We start from the raw sequence: 20,741 nt of genomic DNA on the forward strand, positions 1-20,741 counted from the left end.
TTTGAATGACTCATGATGATTATAAGCCTTAATTCCATCGGTTCGTTTAGTTCTTCAAATATCGTGTTAAAATATTTAAGAACAATTTGCAATCAGCCTTTCTAAGACGCTTATTTTATTTTATTTTATTTTATTTTATTTTATTTTATTTTATTTTATTGATTTGTAAAGGCTGGTACTGAGCACAGGATCTCTCTATTTCGAACTTTTCTCATGTTTTTTGCGTTGGTACTTACTTTAACTGCCTCCACCTAAAGAATTCTTATTTAGATATCACACAATCATTTAAAATACAAACATGGCATTTTACATTAAATTCAACGCGCGTAATCGCAAATACAACGTGTGATGTCCGTTTCTGAGGGGCAGATTTTCAAGTCGTCTCAGAGATTTAAGCTTCCCGTTTTTGTACAAATCGAGAGGGGGGGGGGTGCGGGTTTAATTCACCTTATTCAAAGTTCGTGAGCGCGTGTTTTGATGGGCAAGCCTTTTGGAGAGCGTGGGGGCTGAGCAATCAGACGGACCGGACTGAACTTCCTTCCTCGCCTGGACCTGAGGGGAGGAAAAAACGAAGGAGAAGAGAAAAAACAGGTCGACGCTTTTATAAATGGGGACTATGCTCAGCTTTCAGCCGCTGTATCAGCTTCAGATCGTCAAACACAGACGTTCACGCCACCGGGGTAACAATCGGAGGCCTTTTTAAGATCGGCACCATGATTCCAAGAATGCTTCTTTTCTCTCTGCTTTTCCTCTGCGGGCTGCAGGAAGCGCTCCTCTCTCCGCTCGTACGTTGTTCCAAGAAGGCATTGTGTGCTTTCGACGTTCCCGTGGATCTTCGAGGCGCCAAAGAAACGTGTGAGAAATATTCTGGAAGCTTATATCAGTTCAACTCCAAGGAAGAACTCGGTGATTTAACGACTCTAACCAGACTCCGCGGTAAATATTGGCTCCAGAGTAGCGACGAGACGGGTCCGAACTGCCCCGTGGTCTCCGTGATGGAGGGACAGGGCGCCACAGTGGTGAGGGCTCCGTGTCGAGACCAAAAGCTGGACGGATTTTTCTGCCAGATGACCGAGTATTGCAGTCCATTGAATGCGTCGCCAGGCACAGCTGTGAGCTACACCTTAGAGACCTTTAAGTTCGGTTATTCGGAGGTTTTTCCACTGGGAACCACGGCTGAAGAACGAAAGCTCGGCGGTAAACATCCAGACTCGAAGCACTTGTGCTACGACAAGTGGCAGAAAGCTCCGTGGAACTGTGAGGTGATGGGTGGAGGCTGCGAGCACAAGTGCGATTCTTCAGTACCCGGCTGCGTCTGTCCCGCCGGGCTCGTCCTCCATCGTAATAACGTCTCTTGCTCCACGGGCCCGTGCACAGAGTGCGCGCAAGGATCCCAGCGGGAGGGTCACGACCTGGGCCAGGGGGGCAAGAGCTCCGTGGAGGCGGATGAATGTAAGGCATGTACAGCTGATCAGGTGTGTGTGAGTACGCGCAAGGGCCATGAGTGCAGGTGCAGATTTCACGGCTTCGTTTTGGAGGAGGGAGAGTGCCTAAATCTAACGATCTGTAAATCCTGCGAGCACTACTGCGATAAAGTCAACGGGGAGTACCGGTGTGTGTGCCGGCGCGACTTCATGGTGTCACCGTCAGACCCCACCAAGTGCACGCTGAACTGCACCGAGAGGGACTGCAGATGCAGCTCGGGAGGAGGCAGCTGCGAATGCCTCGATGGCTACGTTAAAGACAACGTGAACGGCACAGACTTTTGCACAGATATAGACGAATGCAAGGCTCAGCGTATGTGTGACCACGTGTGTGAAAACCTCTTCGGTGGCTACAGGTGTCGCTGCCGCGAAGGCTTCCAGCTGCGGGACAATGGCAAGTGCGTGAGCCTGTCCGAGGAGCAGGAGGAAGAAGACGATGGCTCGGGCTCTTCCTCTCTGAGCGTCACATCAACCGGCGAGCCGGCCAGCGCTCACCCGGCTTCACTGCCCCCCTACATCAAAACCGGCAGCGTCCTGGGCATCGCCGTGTTCATCGTGCTGGTTGGCGTGCTGCTGGTTTTCCTGCTCCGGAACATCTTTAGACGTTGCGGCAGTCTTGAACTCCCGCCCCTCAAACGACCAGATATAGATATCTTCTATCTGCAGCAGGTGACCACGGAGACCTACAAGAGGCTGTCCTTCGACAAGCAGATTAAAAGTGACACCCAGAAACTTGAACTGAACCTGTGAAGTCGCACAGCTGAGCCTTCATTTCAAGTCAAACGCACTGGTTTCTCCGCGGAGAGGCTTCATAGCCCAGCACTGCAATAAATGGCACATTGTAAATTTAGAGTATAGACGCTGCACATTAAGATATTCATCTGAATGTTTTCTACATGGGAGCACAGCTACTGGCCTGTGGTTTGTATTCCACTAAAACACAGTCCGCTCAGTTTATGGGGTGTCATTAGTGCCAAAATTATGCTGACAAGCGTGGAGTCATTTATTTCTTTACTTTGAGCAAAATTGTTTTCGCGTGCAGGCTGTTTGTGTTAACCCTCACAGCACCTTTAATTTTGCTCTCCTGCATTGTTCAGCACGTGGGCCGATGTGCCGCTCGATGTCTTTCTTCTAGTTATTTGTAAAGAAAACATATTTTTGAATTGTATGTAATAATATCCAGAATAAGAATTCATTTTTCAAAAACTGCTCAAACAAAATCCAGAAAAATATACAAAAAATAGTTTTCAATTAAATATCAGATGGAACTGCAAAAAATGGAAGATGTGATGTGAAAAATCATCACGCACAGTCTGTTTGTTAGTGTGGCACAGATTAATTCAGGATTCGATTCAGAGTTGAAGAGCAGAAACAAATGCTTCATCGGATATATTCAGACATCCTTTTGGCACAGGTGGAACTCTATAAATTACCGACAGTTTGCAGTAATGTATGAATGATACTATGATGGAAGAAATCTAACAGTAATGGTACTGAAAAGTTTATCTATAGCTAGAGTCCCATTCCAAACAAGCTCATAACAGCCATGCTGTTACAAGGCGAGCCATCTTATTAGTCCTCAAGAAAATGCTTTTGTATTTGAGAAGTCAAACCTTGGTCACTCTCCAGTTTTGAAGGAGCTACAGTTGCTCTTTGTTGCCTTAACGACTTACCCTGACTGACGTTTGCTCACAAAATTGGCCCCAAACAAAAGACATTTTGGAGTGAATCGCCAAATTCTCTTTATGTAGGATTTCACTGGATGTAAAACTTTGATTTTTATGTTTATTTTTTATGGACATGAGGAATGTCCATAAAAAAATTCCCTTGAATAAAAGAGGGAAGAAATAGCATTCTAATGGAGACTCTTTATCAGAAACAAGCATTTTGTCATGTCTGTGCAATCCTAATGCTCGCATCATACGAGGTTGAATGTTATGGTCTTTGCTGTGTAACAGAGCGATCTGGACTGATGAATGTAAATCTGTGCTGCTATGGTTTTGTATATAAAATACCACAACTGTTAGCTTTCACTTGTTACTGTCTTTGCTATTGTTGGAGTCAATACTACCCTTTTTTCTTTCCTTATATTTTATTTTTTTAGACAAACCTGGTGTAACACTGTTTAAATTGCTATTAAATTGTTAACTTTCAGAATCAGAAACTTTATTGTCATTGTCACAGGTACAACGAAATTAAGCATGGTCCCCGATCATTGCATCATCCCTAGCCATATCAAAATATAAATAAAACAATAAAATTCAATAAATAAAATACTTAAAATACTAATAAGACATAACAATAAACATTCACACTGGTCCAAAGGCCACAGGACTCTTTGGGGAACTCAAGAGTCCTTTAAAGTCACACAAGACGGGCTGATAAATGTGCACTTGTTTTGCATGTGATAAATCAGTGATCATGCAAACCAAAGTGAAATATTTTGATAAATGTGTTATCATTTCTCCGGTTTTACCATTTCTGCTGTCTGTGTCAGAGCTGGGGTCACACTCAGACACATTGTCAGTGTTAGCAGTGGGAAAAAAAGATGTACGCCTCTGGTGTGAAAAGCAAAAGATAACACGAAGGGAACAAATGCAGGGGGATGAAGGTATGTTTCCATCAACAATTACTGTATTTTATGACCTTATTAAAGATAAGACTCAAACAAGCAGACCAGAGAACAGATGTGATGTTCATGTGTGAGTCGTGTTAGTCCTGATGCTTTCATCCTGTAATGTAAAAACGCTGCATTAGCTAAAGTTATACTGTAAGGATAAGTTGTTACTGATTTGGCTGCTTTTTCTGGAATGAAATGTAACCATGGATTCCTGACCCGACGGACTGTGCTAGTCACATACTCAGAGGGATGTCCTCTGATCCTCAGCATATCCCACTGACGTGCTGTGTAACCTGCATTGTGTCTTTATGAAACAGAACCTCTGATTTCTTTGCAGTTATAGTCCAAAATTGTTACACTTCAGTTAGCTGTTTCGTTTAGTAAGACCGGCTTTGGGTCTTGTTCCCTTGCAAAAGTTACAGTTTGCAATAAGTTTTTAAAATAAACTCAACTCATTCCATCACGTGTCCCCAGGAGCACTGTCAGAATATTTGGAAGCAACAAACAACAACAAAGCCGCCCGTGATGCTCCCCCATGACGACAGAACAACAGGTGAGTGTTTCCTACAGATTAATATGGACTAGCCTGTGAGATGTGTTTATCACTAACAAATGCATTTGCTTTTAATATGACATATTTGTTGTTTTTATTCCATCTCTGAAAAGTGAAGAGCTCTTTTCCCTACAAATAGTTGGTCTTTCAACTTTTCTTTTCTATCCTTTTTATATAAGAAAATGATTTTTAGGTTTGTGTTAAATTGCATTTGATATGTCCTCTTTGGTCAAGCTGACGGAAAAGCTTCAAATCAAACTATGCGCAGGGCTCCATAACAACTTGGGCCTGCTCTGAGGGCATCATAGAGCACACAACAACAGAGGCAAGCAAAAATGCATGGAATTCTGCTTTTAAAAGGCTTATCGCTTGTCTTACATGAAAGTCAACACTTTACAGCTGTTAATTTCGTTCCTATTCTACCTTGTTGTGAGATAGTTATACTTGAATGCCCAAAAAACATGTAAAACTGTAAAACCTGAGGGAAGCGGGGGTAAAACATCTGACCCCAGAAATGCTGCTCGATAACAGACATGCCACATAGAGAGAGATGGGAGGGGTTTATTGCAAACAGAGGGGAGGGGTCCGTTTGATGACCTCCGCCCCCTTACGCGCCCACGGCTTCGCTGCGTACGTGCGTAAAAGCCGTGCGTAATTGTGGGGATGTGGTCTAGCCCGCTCAGAGAGCTGAGGGACAAAGTGAGGAGCAGCCGGCTGATTAAGAGCGACTTCCTTCCTCTGTCGGGACACTGACATGGAGTTGATGGGCTATAAATGCCAGCTAAAGGGTTCTTCACACAAACAGGCCCATAATCTGACGGGACGCACATAAACTTAAAGGAAGACAGCCGAGGGTCAAACATGAATCCTGTCCTGCAGTTGGCGGTCCTGCTGCTGCTCTCGCTGGTGAACAGAGTCGGCAGTATAGCCCCGAGTGGGGGGTACTGCATCGATAACCAGTGTTTTGCTGTGTTCAGAGACCCGAGCGATTTCAGCAGAGCGCAAAATGAATGTAGAGATCAAGAGGGGCAACTAATGACCGTGCGCTCATCTGTAGCACACGATGTTCTTTCTGTTCTGCTGGGAAACTTTAAGGGGAGCTTCTGGATCGGTTTACATCGACCCCTCCGCTGCCCAGACCCCGTTGCCAGGCTGAGGGGCTACGAGTGGGTGACTAAAGACGACGAGAGTGACTTCTCAAACTGGCTGCCAGACTTTAACATGAACTGCTCTTCTCAGCGCTGCGTCTCAGTTTCCCCAGAATTGGACTTCAGGTGGAGCCAGAAACCGTGCCAGGATCAGGCCGCCGGGTTTCTCTGTGAGTACACCAGCGTTGGCATGTGCCAAAGTCAAGAGTCACCGGGAGAGACTGTCACGTACACCACTCCGTATGGGTTTGTGGTCAGAGAATTGCTGTCTGCGCCTCCTGGAAGCATCGCTCTCCGGATGCCATCTAAGACCAAATATCTGTGCTACGCAGAGATGTGGCAGCCGGCGCCCTGGAACTGCGAGATGGACGAAGGTGGGTGTGAGTATAAATGCACGGAGAGTCCTAACAAGATGCCTTCGTGCTACTGCCCACCAGGAAAAACCCTGAATCCTGCGAATAAAGTGACCTGCGAGCAGGAGCTCGTGGGAGACCCGTGTCTGGCGCTGAGCTGCGAGCAGATCTGCTACATGAACGGAGACTCCTACGCGTGCACGTGTGATCGTGGCTTTCAGCTGGCGGGTGACGGCAGGTCGTGCGTGGACTTCAATGACTGCAACGACCCGCGGCAGTGTCCCGGGGAGAACTCCGTGTGCGTCAACAAACCCGGCGGGTTCGAATGCATCTGCAAGGCGGGATACTCCACGCGCAACGGCCAGTGCGTCGACGTGAACGAGTGCGTGTCTGGTCCGTGTGAGCATGAGTGTCACAACACCCACGGTAGCTACAAGTGCTCGTGTTATGATGGATACCGAGTGGACCCGAAGTCAGCGAATAAGTGCAAACTGTTCTGCGGGAAGGAGGAATGCCCCGCGGAGTGTGACCCGAACAACAAGTTCCAGTGTTACTGTCCCGACGGCTACGTAGCCGAGGAGAGAGGGGACAGTACCGTGTGCATAGACATGGACGAATGCAGTGACCTTTACTGCGAACAGAAATGTAAGAACACATTCGGGAGCTACGCGTGCTTCTGCTCTCTGGGATATGTGCTAGTCGACGGATACAAGTGCGTAGAAAGCGACGACGACAGCTCTGAAGGGACATCAGCACCGGACACTCCCACTACCGTATCGGTACCACATCCAGATCCAACCAGGCAGCCCTCGGGGGTGCCACCGGGGGGTCTGGTGGGAATAATAATTTTCACTGCGGTTTTTATCGTTCTCGTGGTCTTTCTGGCGGATCGCGCCATCAGACGCAGGGCGAAGAGGACGAACAGCATTGCGCTCAAAGCTGAGGAGGATCACGGCTTCCATCAAGTGAAAGGTGAAAGCTGAGCCAAGCAGAGACGGTTTAAGCATGACACGTGAATGTACAGTGAGAGGTTTACCGGAACTTTGCAGATCGCATTGCAGTGGAAGGGAAAGTGTCCACAGCACTGCAGAAATATTACAAACAGTTTTCTCTGTGGAAGGACACGCCTTCATTTTATTTACCATTCAGGTACAGATGCCATGTGATGACAAAGGACTTCAAATTCTAAAATATTAATAAATGTTTTTAAAATGTAAATGTCTGGGGCTTCTTTTTCCCTTTAACCTTTTTTCTGAATCGATAGAAAACAGCATGTCACCCTTTGAATGCACAGCACCCTGAACCCACCACTAAAGCGCTCACTTTGTTGGCAAAACCTTAAACACTTTTGCCTTGTTGGAAATAGTTTGCAGATCTTGTTTGATCTTACTGTAAACAGTTTTTGCACAAAGCTGGCATCAGGAAGCAGAAGTTAAACATACAGCACAGACGTCATTTACTAAATATAATGACCGGAAATACCTTCACTATAAGCCAGCATGAGCTCACGCTTGATACCAATATCGAATGGGAACAATCTCAGAGGCAGATAAAGAAGAGTGCCACAGAAGGAGGGGAGAGAGGAGAAGGGTCATTTCAGTGGAAATTTGAGCAACTGTGATAAATTGTGTTCTTGAGAATTGAATGCAACCCCACATTAATTTTTCTAAGGAAGTGTACAAATAAAAAGGATTTCACCATTCTTTCCTGAAATACGTGTTTGGCCTGTTTAAATGAACTCACTGATGAAAGTGCTCGTTGTCATATTTTCCTAATAAACTTTACAAACGCATTAATCAGTTAGTTTCCCAACAAGAACACTAGCTCCAGCAACCACTCAACATACTCATGTTTCCTGCATCAGTATTATAACATCTGAAGCATTAACTTGTGAAGTCAAGCTTAGTGTTTTTAGGGACTACATTAAGAGTCAATGTCAGATAAATAACTGCATAAATATTTAGCAGTATGTCACACTTGTAAATATGCCACCATGATGAAAAGTAAGTGGAGAATATTTTATTTAAAGCAGTTCTTCATCATGTAATACACTCAGTGCTGATGTGTGGTGTCTGTGTGCTTATTTCTTAGACAATGAATGATTGACACTTTAATCAAGTGTCAAACTTTAATCAAGTGTCAATAATCACACAGAGATGTGTGATTATTTATATGAACAACATCTACATGATGTGGAGGGAGAAAAGTTTGAAACTCGCCACCTTATAAGTAAATGATATAAAACATAAACAATTTCTGTTGGGTTTTACCAAAAGTACAAAAATAAACTGACAGAAATTACTGGAATATCTTATTGATTGGTTAAGACGTTTGTCTTGGCAGTGGTGAAAAGAAGCGCAATGGCCTTCCTTGTTTTCATGCACAGCTTGACTGCGCCATGATGTGGAGAAAAGGGTGACTTACAGCCTCAGGAAGGACCCAGTGTTTCCAGTGATGAGTCACACAGGGAGGCTGCATGGGAGGATGGAGAGATGACGATTCTAAGGACTGACAGAACATGCACTACTTAACCTTTTTACACCAATATCTGTGCTTACGTCTTACATTTCCAAAACAGGCTCATTATTTTTGCTTTAATACATTACTGTTAGCGTCATAATGTCACATAAACACAGATCCAAAGTCAGTGGTTAAAAGTTGTTTTTTCGGTGTGTTGCTAAAGGCCCAGCTGCTGTTTTTCCCAGCGAGAGAAAAGAGAGTTAACTTCACTCAGAGATGGAGAAAGACGTAAGAGAAAGAAGAGGTTCGATTTAAAGGTAAAGACTGCTCAATGGGATTTAATAAACTGGATTTTAAGCTTACACGTCCTCACGTTTCTAAATCAGATGTTGGGTCTGTACATGTGACATTATCTTTCTTCATATTGTGAAAACTGCTGCAAATCAAACTGAGGCAGATTGCTGTGGCATTTAAAGACTGCAAGAAAATGCTCTGCAGGTTAGTGCAGGATAAACAGGTTAGACTGGTGCAGGATAAACAGGTTAGATTGGTGCAGGATAAACAGGTTAGATTGGTGCAGGATAAACAGGTTAGATTGGTGCAGGATAAACAGGTTAGATTGGTGCAGGATAAACAGGTTAGATTGGTGCACTGTGATGGAAGTAAAGAACAGTGTGTGAGTGGTGCACAGTGGCTTCATGCTCACAGTTAGCTTACATCAAATTTAGCGGAGACTCATATGACTGATGATACTGAGATCATCTGACTAAATTCCAACTTTATACCATCTAGAAAAAAGACAGCATGAACAGTGTAGCAGACGGACGACTCATGAGACATCTGGTTGAAGTTGTGTACCTCCAAAACAGCAGCAGGTCAGCTGCTCGCAGCCTGTACACAATAGACAACAAGCAATAGAAATTATTGTGAGTTACGAGTCTTTTCCGCCACACTGAGCATTACAGCCAATTTTAATGTTCCCACATCTGCTGAATCCACTTTAACCTCTGACTGTACACATTTTCCACCGTCTACCATGTGGGCTAAATTTTTATGTTCCTTCTTTTTCTTCTGATTCAAGCTGAGCATAATTAGAATAAAAAGTTAGACTAAAGTTTGTATTCGATCTACTGATATCATCATGTTAATATAGCACAGAGAAATAGAAACACCCTCCAAAGAGCTACTTTATACTTTCTTGAGTACATTTCAGAGCCTGTACTTTTTTACTTTTACCCGAGTAAAGAATTTCAATCAGTACCTCAACTTTTAACAGTATTTGTACTTCTACTTAAGGGTTTGTACTTTTGTGACACTGTTGAGCTCATGTTATTCCATTATAAATATATTATGATTAACATATAAAATAAGCACAGTGCTGGTGTGTAGGGCTGTTACATTCATTTTTTTTTTAATTATTCATTTGATTTTTTTTTTTAGTTTAAAAGTCAACAAGAGCAACACAAACCCCCGACCTATGAAAATGTCTTGTTGTTCCTCATTTCCTCTGAATAAATCCTGAGCAGGCTCAATGAGACGGAGGAACAACACAGTTGACACGTTAAACCCGACTGCTGAAGTTCTGTATGGAAAAACTACGAACATCCAAGGAAAAGTTTATTTTCCTCAAAGCTCAGATGCAACATGTGGCTCTTTCCCTCGCTGCTTGTGTCACTTTACAGTTTTGCCATATTATTGTGTTATTTGCTGAAATTTAGGGTCTGTGAGCAAAAGCAGAAGTTTTTGCTCGGGAAGTAACTGCAACCTCATTTTCAGAGGTTTCTTGGACATTTATTGGTTGTGAAATATGTCCAACTTTTCTCCTTTACTTAAACAACTGAGAGCACCTCGAGCACAGAGGAGAGAAAGGTGACACTGAGGATGATTTTGAATTTTGAGTATCTGGGGATTAACAGTATATAGAAAATGAACACAGGGATCAGATCGTACTTTGCTCCTCATTGTCTTTGAAAAACAAGAGCAGACAAAACCAATTCAGTAAATGCACTTTTATCTGTTTGGTATAATCTGTCTTAATCTGTTTTTATTTTAACGTTTTATTTCCTAAATGGGGAAAGTCGTGTCAGCCTTGTGCTGAGAGGGCTCTGGTCGTCTGCGCATCGCTTTACAGTCAGGAAATCTTGTCTCACATCACTTTATACTGTAAGACAAAGACCCTACAGTGCTGCTCGAGGACAAATGTTTGCTCAGATTTACTGATAAATGCAATTTGGTCATCAAAGGCGAGTTTGTGGCCATAACTGACTACATATGCATGCTGCATCACGAGTGGGCAGACAAGGATGTAAATAAAGGAGAAGGAAATACTACAGTATGGCAGACACTCTGGTACAGGTCCTTTGACGGGCTCGCTGGTACTCTGGTGGTACTCTGGTGGTACTTTTCTGCATTCAAAATGACATAAATTTTAACATAAACTGGCTGAGATTTTTCACAGTAAGTGTGATCAGTAGCCTTTCATAATTAAATACATACATGTTACATACTAATATAACCAGAACAGAGCATAGCAGTGTTGCGTAAAAGAAGGCAAAGTTTACAAAGGAAGCAGAGATTTGTTCACTTGGGAAATTGCGAAATTGTCGTTTTGTCAGACTGGAGAAGATCAACTCCCAGTGCAGACAGAGCGAGGTGGTGCAGGTCTGCAGGTCTGAACCGGTTTGTCGCTTCGTCCGGTACACGTAAGATTTTCACTTTGTTATCATTTGCTCATTTGTGAGGAGAAAGCTCGGTACCGCCTCGCCCGCCTCCCCGACCGTCCAAGGAGAAGGTTAAAAGTGTGTTTGTGTTTCCGAAAGTTGTTTGTCGTTTCCGACTCTGAATCAACCAGACAACGTTGTTTAAAAAAAATAGTCGTACTGTTCAATAAGCCCGTAGGTGTAACGACAGCTCTGACTGTAAACAAACCGACAACGACTCCGAAGTGATTCACAGGTCGGGTCCACCTGCAGCCAAACGGCAGAAACGGCTAACAAGTAATGAAACGTAAAAGCTTCCAACCTTCAGTAGGCTGTGCTGAAATGAAGATACTGACATTTTACAGACTACAGCTTTGTTATCAACAAACAAAATGTCAAATCTCGTTCGTGCTTGCCACCTCGCTAAACCCAGGGGCGTCACCAGGGGGTTAAATATTTCCAAACTTGGTATTTGTGCACAGAGTTGCGCTGACGTTCAAACTCCTACCATGTTTTCACCTTAACGCAACTGCAAGGTTATCTTACATGCACAGAAAGGATTTAGTGTTTAATGAACTTCAAACGTGTGGACAGAACAAATTAAGAGTTGTTGATTCTTATTATTTATTGTGCTTAAGTCGTAAACCCCTGTGTGTCTGAAGGGTTTGCAGATTCTAACGCAGGACTGAGGAATAAACACGTTGCTGAGTCTCCGCTGGGTGTAGCCAGTAACTGTTAGCTGGGTTTCACCACAACTAAGTTAGTAGGTAACTAAACTGGACGCACAGCAGTTTTTGTGCTGCCTCTGCTTTTTGGCACCTTCTTCGGTTCCTCTTCTGGTGGGACGCTGCACTGGGACATTTTGGGAACTTTCACAGTTACAGAAACTACCAGGCCCGTTTTTTGTTTAGGGCTCAAATGTTTCAGCCAGGCTTCACAGGCTCTGTTGAACAAAAATCTACTCCCAGCGATAGATAACGGCAACTTTTGGACTGAATTGAGACAGAAATGTAATCCGAGGCTTAAACATTTGACAGGCACAAACGTTAATGAACTTGTATCGGGAGTGGCAGGTGTAGCACCAGGATCAATCACTGCAATATGACACATCCTGCTGTCCGGTCCATGTTAGCTCAAGGCAAACACGCCAGCTAGTCAAAGGAGCTTTGTAGTCTGAGGTGACATCAGATATGAATTGCTGTGTTAAACACTTGTGCGAGTGAACCTGCGTGTTTATGTTCTCACTTTATTGAATATTTCACATATTTGTTCAGCTGCAACAATGAAACACAATTACCTGATCAAAGCTTTGCTGTTTGTGTCTGTACAGAATGTGGATGCTGGTCCTTCAGTTGATTTGCACTGGTTTGTGCCTAAAGGTATGTTTATAATACTGACTTCATTCAGCTGATTGGTTTCAAACATAACAGAGGACCACAGAATATAATGACTAATCTCAAATCCATCTATTAAGTTAGTTTTGGATTTTTTAAAGCAGTCTTCAGGAACAGTTCTCCGGGCTTCTTGAATGACATTCAAAACTTTTCTTTGTTCTCTTCTCTGACAAGATCATCCCACATTGCTTCAACAATGTTGAGGTCTGAGCTCTAGGGAGGTCAACCATGACTGATGGTGTTCTGTTTTTCTATCCATGTATGTTTTTACTGCATGGGCACTAGCAGTGTGTTTGGGATAACTGTCATGCAGAAAATGGACACCGTTCACTATCCAAATTCATGGTGGGTCTAAAATCTGACCTTTCCACTGAGACCATTTCTGATGAGGCTTCAGTGAACAGATGGGTCAACTGAAGGCTCAGATGCATGTCTCAGGTTCTGTCAGGTCATTGTGGGATTTTTGAAGTGGGATTTCTTCTTTTCCCCTTCATTTGTCAAGTTTGTGCAGGACACACTGTCAACCATGATGGGAAAATATTTTTTTGCTAGTCAAACCTGTTACTTTGGCATTTTTGATGCATTTAACTTCAGAAACTGAAACAAATGATGTGTTTGCTACAGGTTGCTGGTATAAAAGTGCCTAAAATGGGTTCTTTGCTAAATAGAGACGACACATGTTCAGCCCTTGGGTTAGGCACCTTTTTGTCTTTAGGCCAGTGTTAAGTGGCGTTACAAATGACAAAAACAAACATGTAAAGGTGTAAGTACCATACTGAAAATGAGTGAAACAGTAGCCAGAGAAACACTCTATCACACTTTCAGAGGGCCTGGAGAACTGTTGCTGAAGACCAGGTAAGTCTGCTTCCATGGAAGTAGGGCTGCCACGATTAGTCAACTATCAAAATCGTCGACGACTGATTTAATAGTCGACACGTCGTTTGAAGCTTTGTAAGATCCAAAAAGACGCAGGAATAAGTAGTAGGATTTAAGAGTGTAATAACGGACTGAAACAGAAGATGGCAGCACTGCATGTACAAGGATGCCAGCTGCCGTTAAAACTATCATCTTGTCTTTATTTTTAGTTAGCACAGACCTTAAACACTTGAAGCTGTAAGCTAATGATAGTTATATAAGAGCAGATGCTGCTGGTGCAATAAGCTGAACATTTTACGTCCAATGGATGATGGTCTGATTAGTGACTAATCGCAGAAATAATCGGTGACTAGTCGACTATCAAAATAATCGTTTGTGGCAGCCCTATGGAAGTTAAACATAAAGACTTTGGGGGGGGGGGGGGGGGGGGGGCTACTAATCATGAAATCATGAAAATGAAGCTTTGACTTTGATTTTTTTTTCTTACTAAATAACTTCACATGTAATTTTGCTGACTTCATCGCTTGATTTTTGTTATGTAACCCTCCCATCTGCAGGTAACAGTGTCCTACCAAACATGCCGTTTGAGGGGACAAAGAGTCTGGTGTGGCTTTCAGAACCACTACTGGGTTCCTGCTCTGCCCCACAACATCACCCACCTCTATCTGCAGAGTAACCACATCAGTGAGGTTAACAGCACCTCGCTCAGAGACTTTAAGGAGTTGCAAGTATTAAATCTTGAAGGTCAGGATCAAACACTCGTCATATGGAACAACGCTTTCCTCGGGCAGAGAAAATTAACAGAATTGATGCTCGGCTCTAATCTGGGCCTCAAACTGCAGCCGAGGGCGTTTGCAGGACTGTTCAACTTACAAAACCTGTCTTTGTATTATTGCAGTCTGACAGACTCCATACTATCAGAAAGCTATCTGGAACCACTTTTGTCCTTGGAAGTGCTTGATCTCTCGTTCAACAACATAACGAGACTGCGGCCAGGTCTGTTCTTTTCAAGATTCACAAAGTTCACGCAGCTGAAACTCAAACTAAATAAGATCGAAAACATCTGTGAAGAAGATCTTGTAAGTTTCAGGGGTAAAAGGTTTGAGCTTCTGAGCTTGGACTCCAACAAGTTATACCACAACGATGAATGGGGAAACTGTGGGAACCCTTTCAAAGAGCTAGCCTTCGATGTTCTCGATTTAACCTCCAGTGGACTTCATGTGAACGAAACAAGGCAGTTTTTCCAAGCAATAGAAGGGACTCTGATTTCTCATCTTAAATACTCTGGAATCTTGGGCAAAGGGTTTTCCCATGAGAACTTCCCAGATCCAGATAAAAACACATTTGAAGGCCTGAAAAACAGTGCAGTGGAAATTTTGGATGTCTCTAACAACCGCATATTTGCTTTGCAGAGTGCCGTGTTCAGTCATCTAAGAGATGCAAAGAAGATCGATATTTCACTGAACAGAATCAATCAGATTAACAGAAATGCTTTTGATGGTCTTCAGGATCATTTACTAATACTCAACTTGTCATCCAACCTTTTAGGACAAATACATTCTCACACATTCACCAATCTGAGAGAACTTAGGATGTTGGACTTGTCCCAAAACCACATTGGTGTTTTGGGATACAAAGCATTCAGCGGTCTCCCGAACTTACAGTATTTAGATCTGACATCAAACTCACTGCGAGAACTGGGTTTTCCTACATCACTGCCCAATTTAGAATATCTGCTTTTGAGAGATAATAAGTTGAAATCTCTCAGTGAAATTGATGACTTGGCCATGAACAGTATCCATGTCGATATTTCAGAAAATAGATTAACAAATATGGAGGATGTATTTTTCATTTTAACTTATCTCCCGAGACTTCAGGTTTTATTCTATGGTGACAACATCATCAAGTGGTGCAAACGAAACTATGTGTTTGAACCTCTTAATAACAGTTTGAAAGTGCTAGATCTTCATGATAGTTCCCTGCAGATAATTTGGGCACAGGGGCAGTGCCTCGACTTGTTTGACCATCTTGAAAATCTGATCGGTTTAAATATAAGCCTTAATTCACTCACGACCCTCCCAAATGGGATTTTCAGGGGTCTCAGCTCAATCATAGAGATGGACCTTTCGTACAATGCCTTGACCCTTTTGCAGCCAGATGTTTTTCCCATCAGCCTGAAATGGCTCCATATTTCAAACAACTTCCTAGCCTCCCCCGACCCTACGACATTTCAGTCTCTCAGCTTTCTCAGTCTGTCAGCAACTCGCTTTCACTGTGACTGCAATCTGGGGAACTTCCTGGAGTGGCTGAACACGACTAATGTCACGTTTTTGAGCCCAGTTGAAGACTTAAGATGCGAGTTTCCAGCTGCTTTCCAGGGCCTTCCTCTGCTGAATTACTCCACAATCATCGAACCATGTGAGACGGATCCCGAACAGGCAGTCCGAGGTCTAAAGTTTGCCGTCTTCCTTTTCTCTGCCTCACTCATCATTACTGTCCTTCTTACTGGAATCATTTACGCTCGTCTCCGGGGACAAATATTCATCATCTACAAAAAGATCATCAGCAGGGTTCTCAAGGGCCCCAAACTGATGCCTCTTGAGGATGAGATGAGGTATGATGTGTTTATCTGTTTTAGCAACAGGGACTACCGGTGGGTGGAGGCGGCTTTACTAAAGAAGCTGGATAACCAGTTTTCAGAAGAGAATCTTTTTCACGGTTGTTTCGAGGCCCGAGACTTCCTGCCAGGTGAGGATCACCTTTCAAACATCAGAGATGCCATCTGGAGCAGCAGGAAGACTTTGTGCATTGTCTCTAAGGATTTCCTTAAAGGTACTGGACTCTGATTAAGATGCTTTGCTACGCCCTTAAATTGGCCGTTACAACAGGAAAACCCTGCAACGGGGTAGGGAACGTTGGTCCTCGAGGGTCGGTGTCCTGCAGGATTTAGATCTCACCCTGGGTGTCCACACCTGAATCAAATGATTACTCATTACCAGGCCTCTGGAGAACTTCAAGACATGTTGAGGAGGTAGTTTAACATTTAAATCAGCTGTGTTGGATCAAGGACACATGTAAAACCTGCAGGAGGCCTGGAGTTGCCTACCCCTGCCCCCCAACAGTGTAGCTGAATTAAAACAGCTCTATAAAAAAGAGTGGGACAAAATTCCTCCACAGCCGTGTAAAAAAAGTCTCATTGCTAATTATCACAAATGCTGCAGCCAAAGGTGGTACAACCCATTATTAGATTTAGGGGCAGGTTTGGATATGTTTTTAAAAGATTTTACCTTTAACAAATGAAATTATTTAAAAACTGCATTTCTTTCTCTTATATAAAAATATGTGTCACCTAAAACATAAGTGTAATAATTAAATGGATTTCCCGATTCTAATCGAATTTAGTTTGACTAAAGCGATATCGATTCATTAAATCCTGAATCAATTTTTAAATATAAATGCATTTTGCCAGAATCTCAAGTTAAAGCTTCTCAAAACAATTTAAACATCCGCCAAACAGTTAAAAATGCAAAAAAAAAGAGCAGGTAAACGGGAAAAGGTGTAAAGCACAAAGCGCAGATTCCCCCCGTTCACCCGCCATCCACCCACACATATGTGGACACGCCGCCGAAAGGCGGTGTCTCACAGATTATGAAGCTGCAGGTTTCGTCACTCTCTGTCCAAAATTCACTGATCCAGCAGCAAAAGAAGATCAAAACTACGCTACGTTTGAAGAACATTGTCATGAAGTCCCTCTTATTTCGCAGTTTTGCTTCCAGTGTATTGATAAATGATCATAATTATAGTATTTCTGACTGTCTGAGTCGAAAAATGAGTGAAATAATGAATGAAACAGAATCTGGGATTGAATCGAATCAGTTATAGAAATCAGTGACAATGCCCAGCCATGCTGGTTTAACATGAAGGATGCTCGGGAAAGATGGAGGTAGGCAATCTGCTACGGCGAGCCCTGAGAGGAGCAGCAGAAAGAATGATTATTAATGCTAAGCTAACCATCTATTGTAATGTATACATGGCTGACGTACTGATGGTAAGCTAACCACCTAGTCATTGTAACTCATGTTGTAAACAAATAGAAATGGAAGCAGCACTGCTGTCTCTTCTTCCTATAAAACAACAGACGTGTTGCATTTCTTAATTTAAACTGCTAGCATGCTAAGTAGTGCCATAGCTAATGAGGCTTTTATTTTCACTTTCTTCATTACAGTAAAATAATTGCATGTGGGTTAAATACTTCATTATTTTTAAAAAATGTAAGTTCATTAGATCATTTAAACATGAGCAAAATGACCACAGTCGTTTGTTTGCAGATGGCTGGTGCTTGGAAGCGTTTACTTTAGCCCAAGGCCGGATGCTGGAGGAGCTGACGAATGTCTTAATCATGTTGGTGGTAGGGAAGGTGAGTATGAGCTGTTAACATAACAACAGCAATAATATATTATCCACTAAGTGTTTGTATGTTTTTATCGTGTAAAAAAGCGTTATTGTAATAGCTGAGTTAGTTTTGGTCACCTGTAAAATCTATTCAGTGTTCACTAAGCTGTAGCTCTAATTTCCAGCTCCTGAGTGAAATACAATATATTTTTTGCAACTAAATGATGATTTATGTCACTGAGTGCATGAGTAAATCAGTGTGAGCTGCCACGCTCACATATAAAAGTTATGTGACCAGTTTTCAATGTAAAAATATAAATGACAGGAGATTTAAATGGTAACCAAAGTCATGCTTTAGGTCTGATAACTGTGTGTGACAACAGGTTAGCAGATAGCTGAAAGTCCTGTACAAACCTGGCAGGTGTGTGACTGCATGCAGATTTCAATTAACCTCGCCTCTGTCAGCGCGCCCAGCGCGGCTGTGGCTACAGTGTAGCTGCCATCACCAGTGTGTGGGTGTGTGTGTGTGTGTGTGTGTGTGTGGATGTGTGTGTGGATGGGTGGATGACTGTGAGTGTGGATGGGTGGATGACTGTGAGTGTGGATGTGTGTGTGGATGTGTGGATGACTGAACGTGTAAAGCACTTTGGGGTCCTTAGGCACCAAGTAAAGCGCTTTACAAATACAGGCCATTTACCTTTTTTTTTTTGCTTTCCACAAAGCAGAAAACTGTTGATTCTTACTGAATTCATCCCAAACATGTTTCAGTTTTTGACTTAAAACTCCTACATTGCATCCAAAGGTGGCTCACTACCAGCTGATGAAGTGCAATGCAGTCAGAGCTTTTGTCCAGAGGAAAGAGTACCTCACGTGGCCAGAGGACCCTCAGGATATGGAGTGGTTTTATGAACGTCTCATCTCAGATATACTCAAAGACAGCAAGGTGAAAAAGCTCAAAGAGGACAAGCCTGAGCCCGGGGGGCCTGAAGTTCAGCCGGAGAACATAAAAGAGACTTCCATGTGAACTCTGTTTCTGCTGCTGTTTAGGAAGCCTACTGAAAACTGGTGGCTTTGTAAAACGCAGCAACAGATTCAGCAGACCTTGTGATGCAAAGAGAAGTCCAAGAAGGCTTAAACAATGGTGCAGTTCTTGGATTTAGAGCAGGTGCATCTATACCAAACATAAAGCCCATGGCTGGAATCAGCCCGGCAAAGACTCCAAGCTGACCCACGTGATTGCTTTGCAATTTATTAAGGAAGGCATAGACTTTGACCTCTACGTTCTCTACGTTTTACAACTTTTCCTGCTAATAAAAAGCCTAAAAGACTCAAAGTAATGGAAAAACTTTTACAGCTTGTACAAATAAATTTGTATTTCAGTGATTCCTGAGATTAGGGACAAAACGGGTTTTAATTTTCTAAAATATATTTTTTGATTTTTCAAATACATATTTACATATAATTGTTACACAAAGTTTTGGCTGTCTCACTATGTTTTGGTACGATCTCCCAGATATAACATATTTTTTAATAATTTATGTTTTGCTGGAGAAGTGCAAGGTTTTTGTCAACACCGTCACACACAAAGAAATGCAAAAATATATATTTTAAATTAAGTTGTTTCAACTATTTTGACTATTAGCAGCTTCTCTGTTCTACTGTTTATGCACATATGTTTTCAAAGTAATTATACCAGGTTTAAAAGTAAGATTGTTTTGGCTTTTTATTATTAGAGTTACAGTCATACATATTTTCAGAAGCTTGTATTTAATCTGTATAAGAAACAGTCATATTTAGCAGCATGCAAATTACACATTTATTGAGAAAATTACGTATTTTTATTGGAAGATCATGAGGGAGGAAAATATGTGGTTCTTCAAAAGAGAAAATTAAACAAAAACTCCATATTATGGCGTTGAGAAGGTGCTGGTGACACAAATCTAACGATGGTGACACTCTAATAGAAAACAAGATATTATTTCTTTCAAAATGACCATTAAACCTTAACAACCTTTGTAATATCACAAGACACATAACACTTCTGTTTTTGCACACGTCAAGTTCTGCATCTTAATAGTTCACCAGCAAGCAGCCGCCTGCTCCTTGATTCCTAAACTTCTCTGTGTGTTTAGACCCTGCTGGACTTTCTCTCCTTTTGTCTCTGTGCTTGTTTCCAAAACCTTCTCTTCTGCCTTTTTTTTCTTCCATTCAGATCACTGATGTTCTTTATTTTTCTCTCTTTCACTCTCTTTCTCCATCTTTCCCTTTATGAGAAACTCTTTCTTCAACTTGGGCTGGCTGTTAATTTTTTCTCTCCTTCTTTTTTGATCATCCCTGTTCCTTCTCTTTCGTTCCTCTGACAGCTTCTCCTTTGCTATTCTAGCCTGAAATGTACCATTTACTGAAGCTCAGTATTTGACACAGAGTTCACTCACATGTGACAATAGAAGTGATTTGATTTGAGAGTTCAAACTCACTGCTGTAATAACTTATAATGATTAGTATAATAACTATAATATTGGCCATCTCATATTTACACTGACTTTATATTTATACATCAACAACATTAACTATTTGTTATTAGTGTGAATGCTTGAAAAGCATTCACAGTATTGTTCTTCTACATCTTTATTATTATTTTCTTTTCCGTACGTTTTTCGCCGTCTATCTCCTTCAAAACCGTTCAATTTAGAAAAACCATTCAAACACCATTAGATTCCTCTTCTTTTGGACATGTGTGCTTCTATTTTTCTCATTTTTAA

General features: G+C 42.2%; 3 protein-coding genes across 6 annotated transcripts; all 3 read left to right on the forward strand.

Annotated features, from left to right (window-relative positions):
* The first annotated feature begins 437 nt into the window (after positions 1-437).
* Positions 438-3,648, forward strand: LOC146501214 (thrombomodulin-like). Its single transcript, XM_085133148.1, has one exon. The coding sequence runs from the start codon at positions 714-716 to the stop codon at positions 2,232-2,234; it is 1,521 nt and encodes a 506-aa protein (XP_084989274.1). The 5' UTR covers positions 438-713; the 3' UTR covers positions 2,235-3,648.
* A 1,653-nt stretch (positions 3,649-5,301) lies between these two features.
* Positions 5,302-7,871, forward strand: LOC146501215 (thrombomodulin-like). Its single transcript, XM_085133147.1, has one exon. The coding sequence runs from the start codon at positions 5,519-5,521 to the stop codon at positions 7,139-7,141; it is 1,623 nt and encodes a 540-aa protein (XP_084989273.1). The 5' UTR covers positions 5,302-5,518; the 3' UTR covers positions 7,142-7,871.
* A 2,763-nt stretch (positions 7,872-10,634) lies between these two features.
* LOC146501216 (toll-like receptor 5) lies at positions 10,635-20,520 on the forward strand. 4 transcript variants are annotated; one of them, XM_085133142.1, is made up of 5 exons: positions 10,636-12,536; positions 12,648-12,696; positions 14,145-16,419; positions 17,916-18,004; positions 18,782-20,520. In XM_085133142.1, exons 1-5 carry the CDS (start codon positions 12,508-12,510, stop codon positions 19,001-19,003), a joined length of 2,664 nt encoding a protein of 887 aa, XP_084989268.1. In that variant the 5' UTR covers positions 10,636-12,507; the 3' UTR covers positions 19,004-20,520. The 4 variants fall into 4 exon arrangements, with proteins under 4 accessions (XP_084989272.1, XP_084989268.1, XP_084989271.1 ...); XM_085133145.1 differs by having other exon boundaries at positions 10,636-11,409; XM_085133144.1 differs by having other exon boundaries at positions 10,637-11,320.
* The last annotated feature ends 221 nt before the right edge of the window (positions 20,521-20,741 follow it).

The sequence above is a fragment of the Neolamprologus multifasciatus genome, chromosome 15 (genome assembly GCF_963576455.1).
Source record: "Neolamprologus multifasciatus chromosome 15, fNeoMul1.2, whole genome shotgun sequence".
NCBI classification, from domain to species: Eukaryota; Metazoa; Chordata; class Actinopteri; order Cichliformes; family Cichlidae; genus Neolamprologus; species Neolamprologus multifasciatus.

What these genes read in the sequence shown, in the direction of transcription:
- LOC146501214 (XM_085133148.1), top strand. Translation starts at nt 714, where the DNA reads ATGATTCCAAGAATGCTTCTTTTCTCTCTGCTTTTCCTCTGCGGGCTG.
- LOC146501215 (XM_085133147.1), top strand. Translation starts at nt 5,519, where the DNA reads ATGAATCCTGTCCTGCAGTTGGCGGTCCTGCTGCTGCTCTCGCTGGTG.
- LOC146501216 (XM_085133142.1), top strand. Translation starts at nt 12,508, where the DNA reads ATGAATTGCTGTGTTAAACACTTGTGCGA. An exon ending in TGTGTTAAACACTTGTGCGA is followed by an intron (nt 12,537 to 12,647) that starts GTGAACCTGCGT and finishes GTGTCTGTACAG; the next exon opens with AATGTGGATGCTGGTCCTTC. An exon ending in GCACTGGTTTGTGCCTAAAG is followed by an intron (nt 12,697 to 14,144) that starts GTATGTTTATAA and finishes TCCCATCTGCAG; the next exon opens with GTAACAGTGTCCTACCAAAC.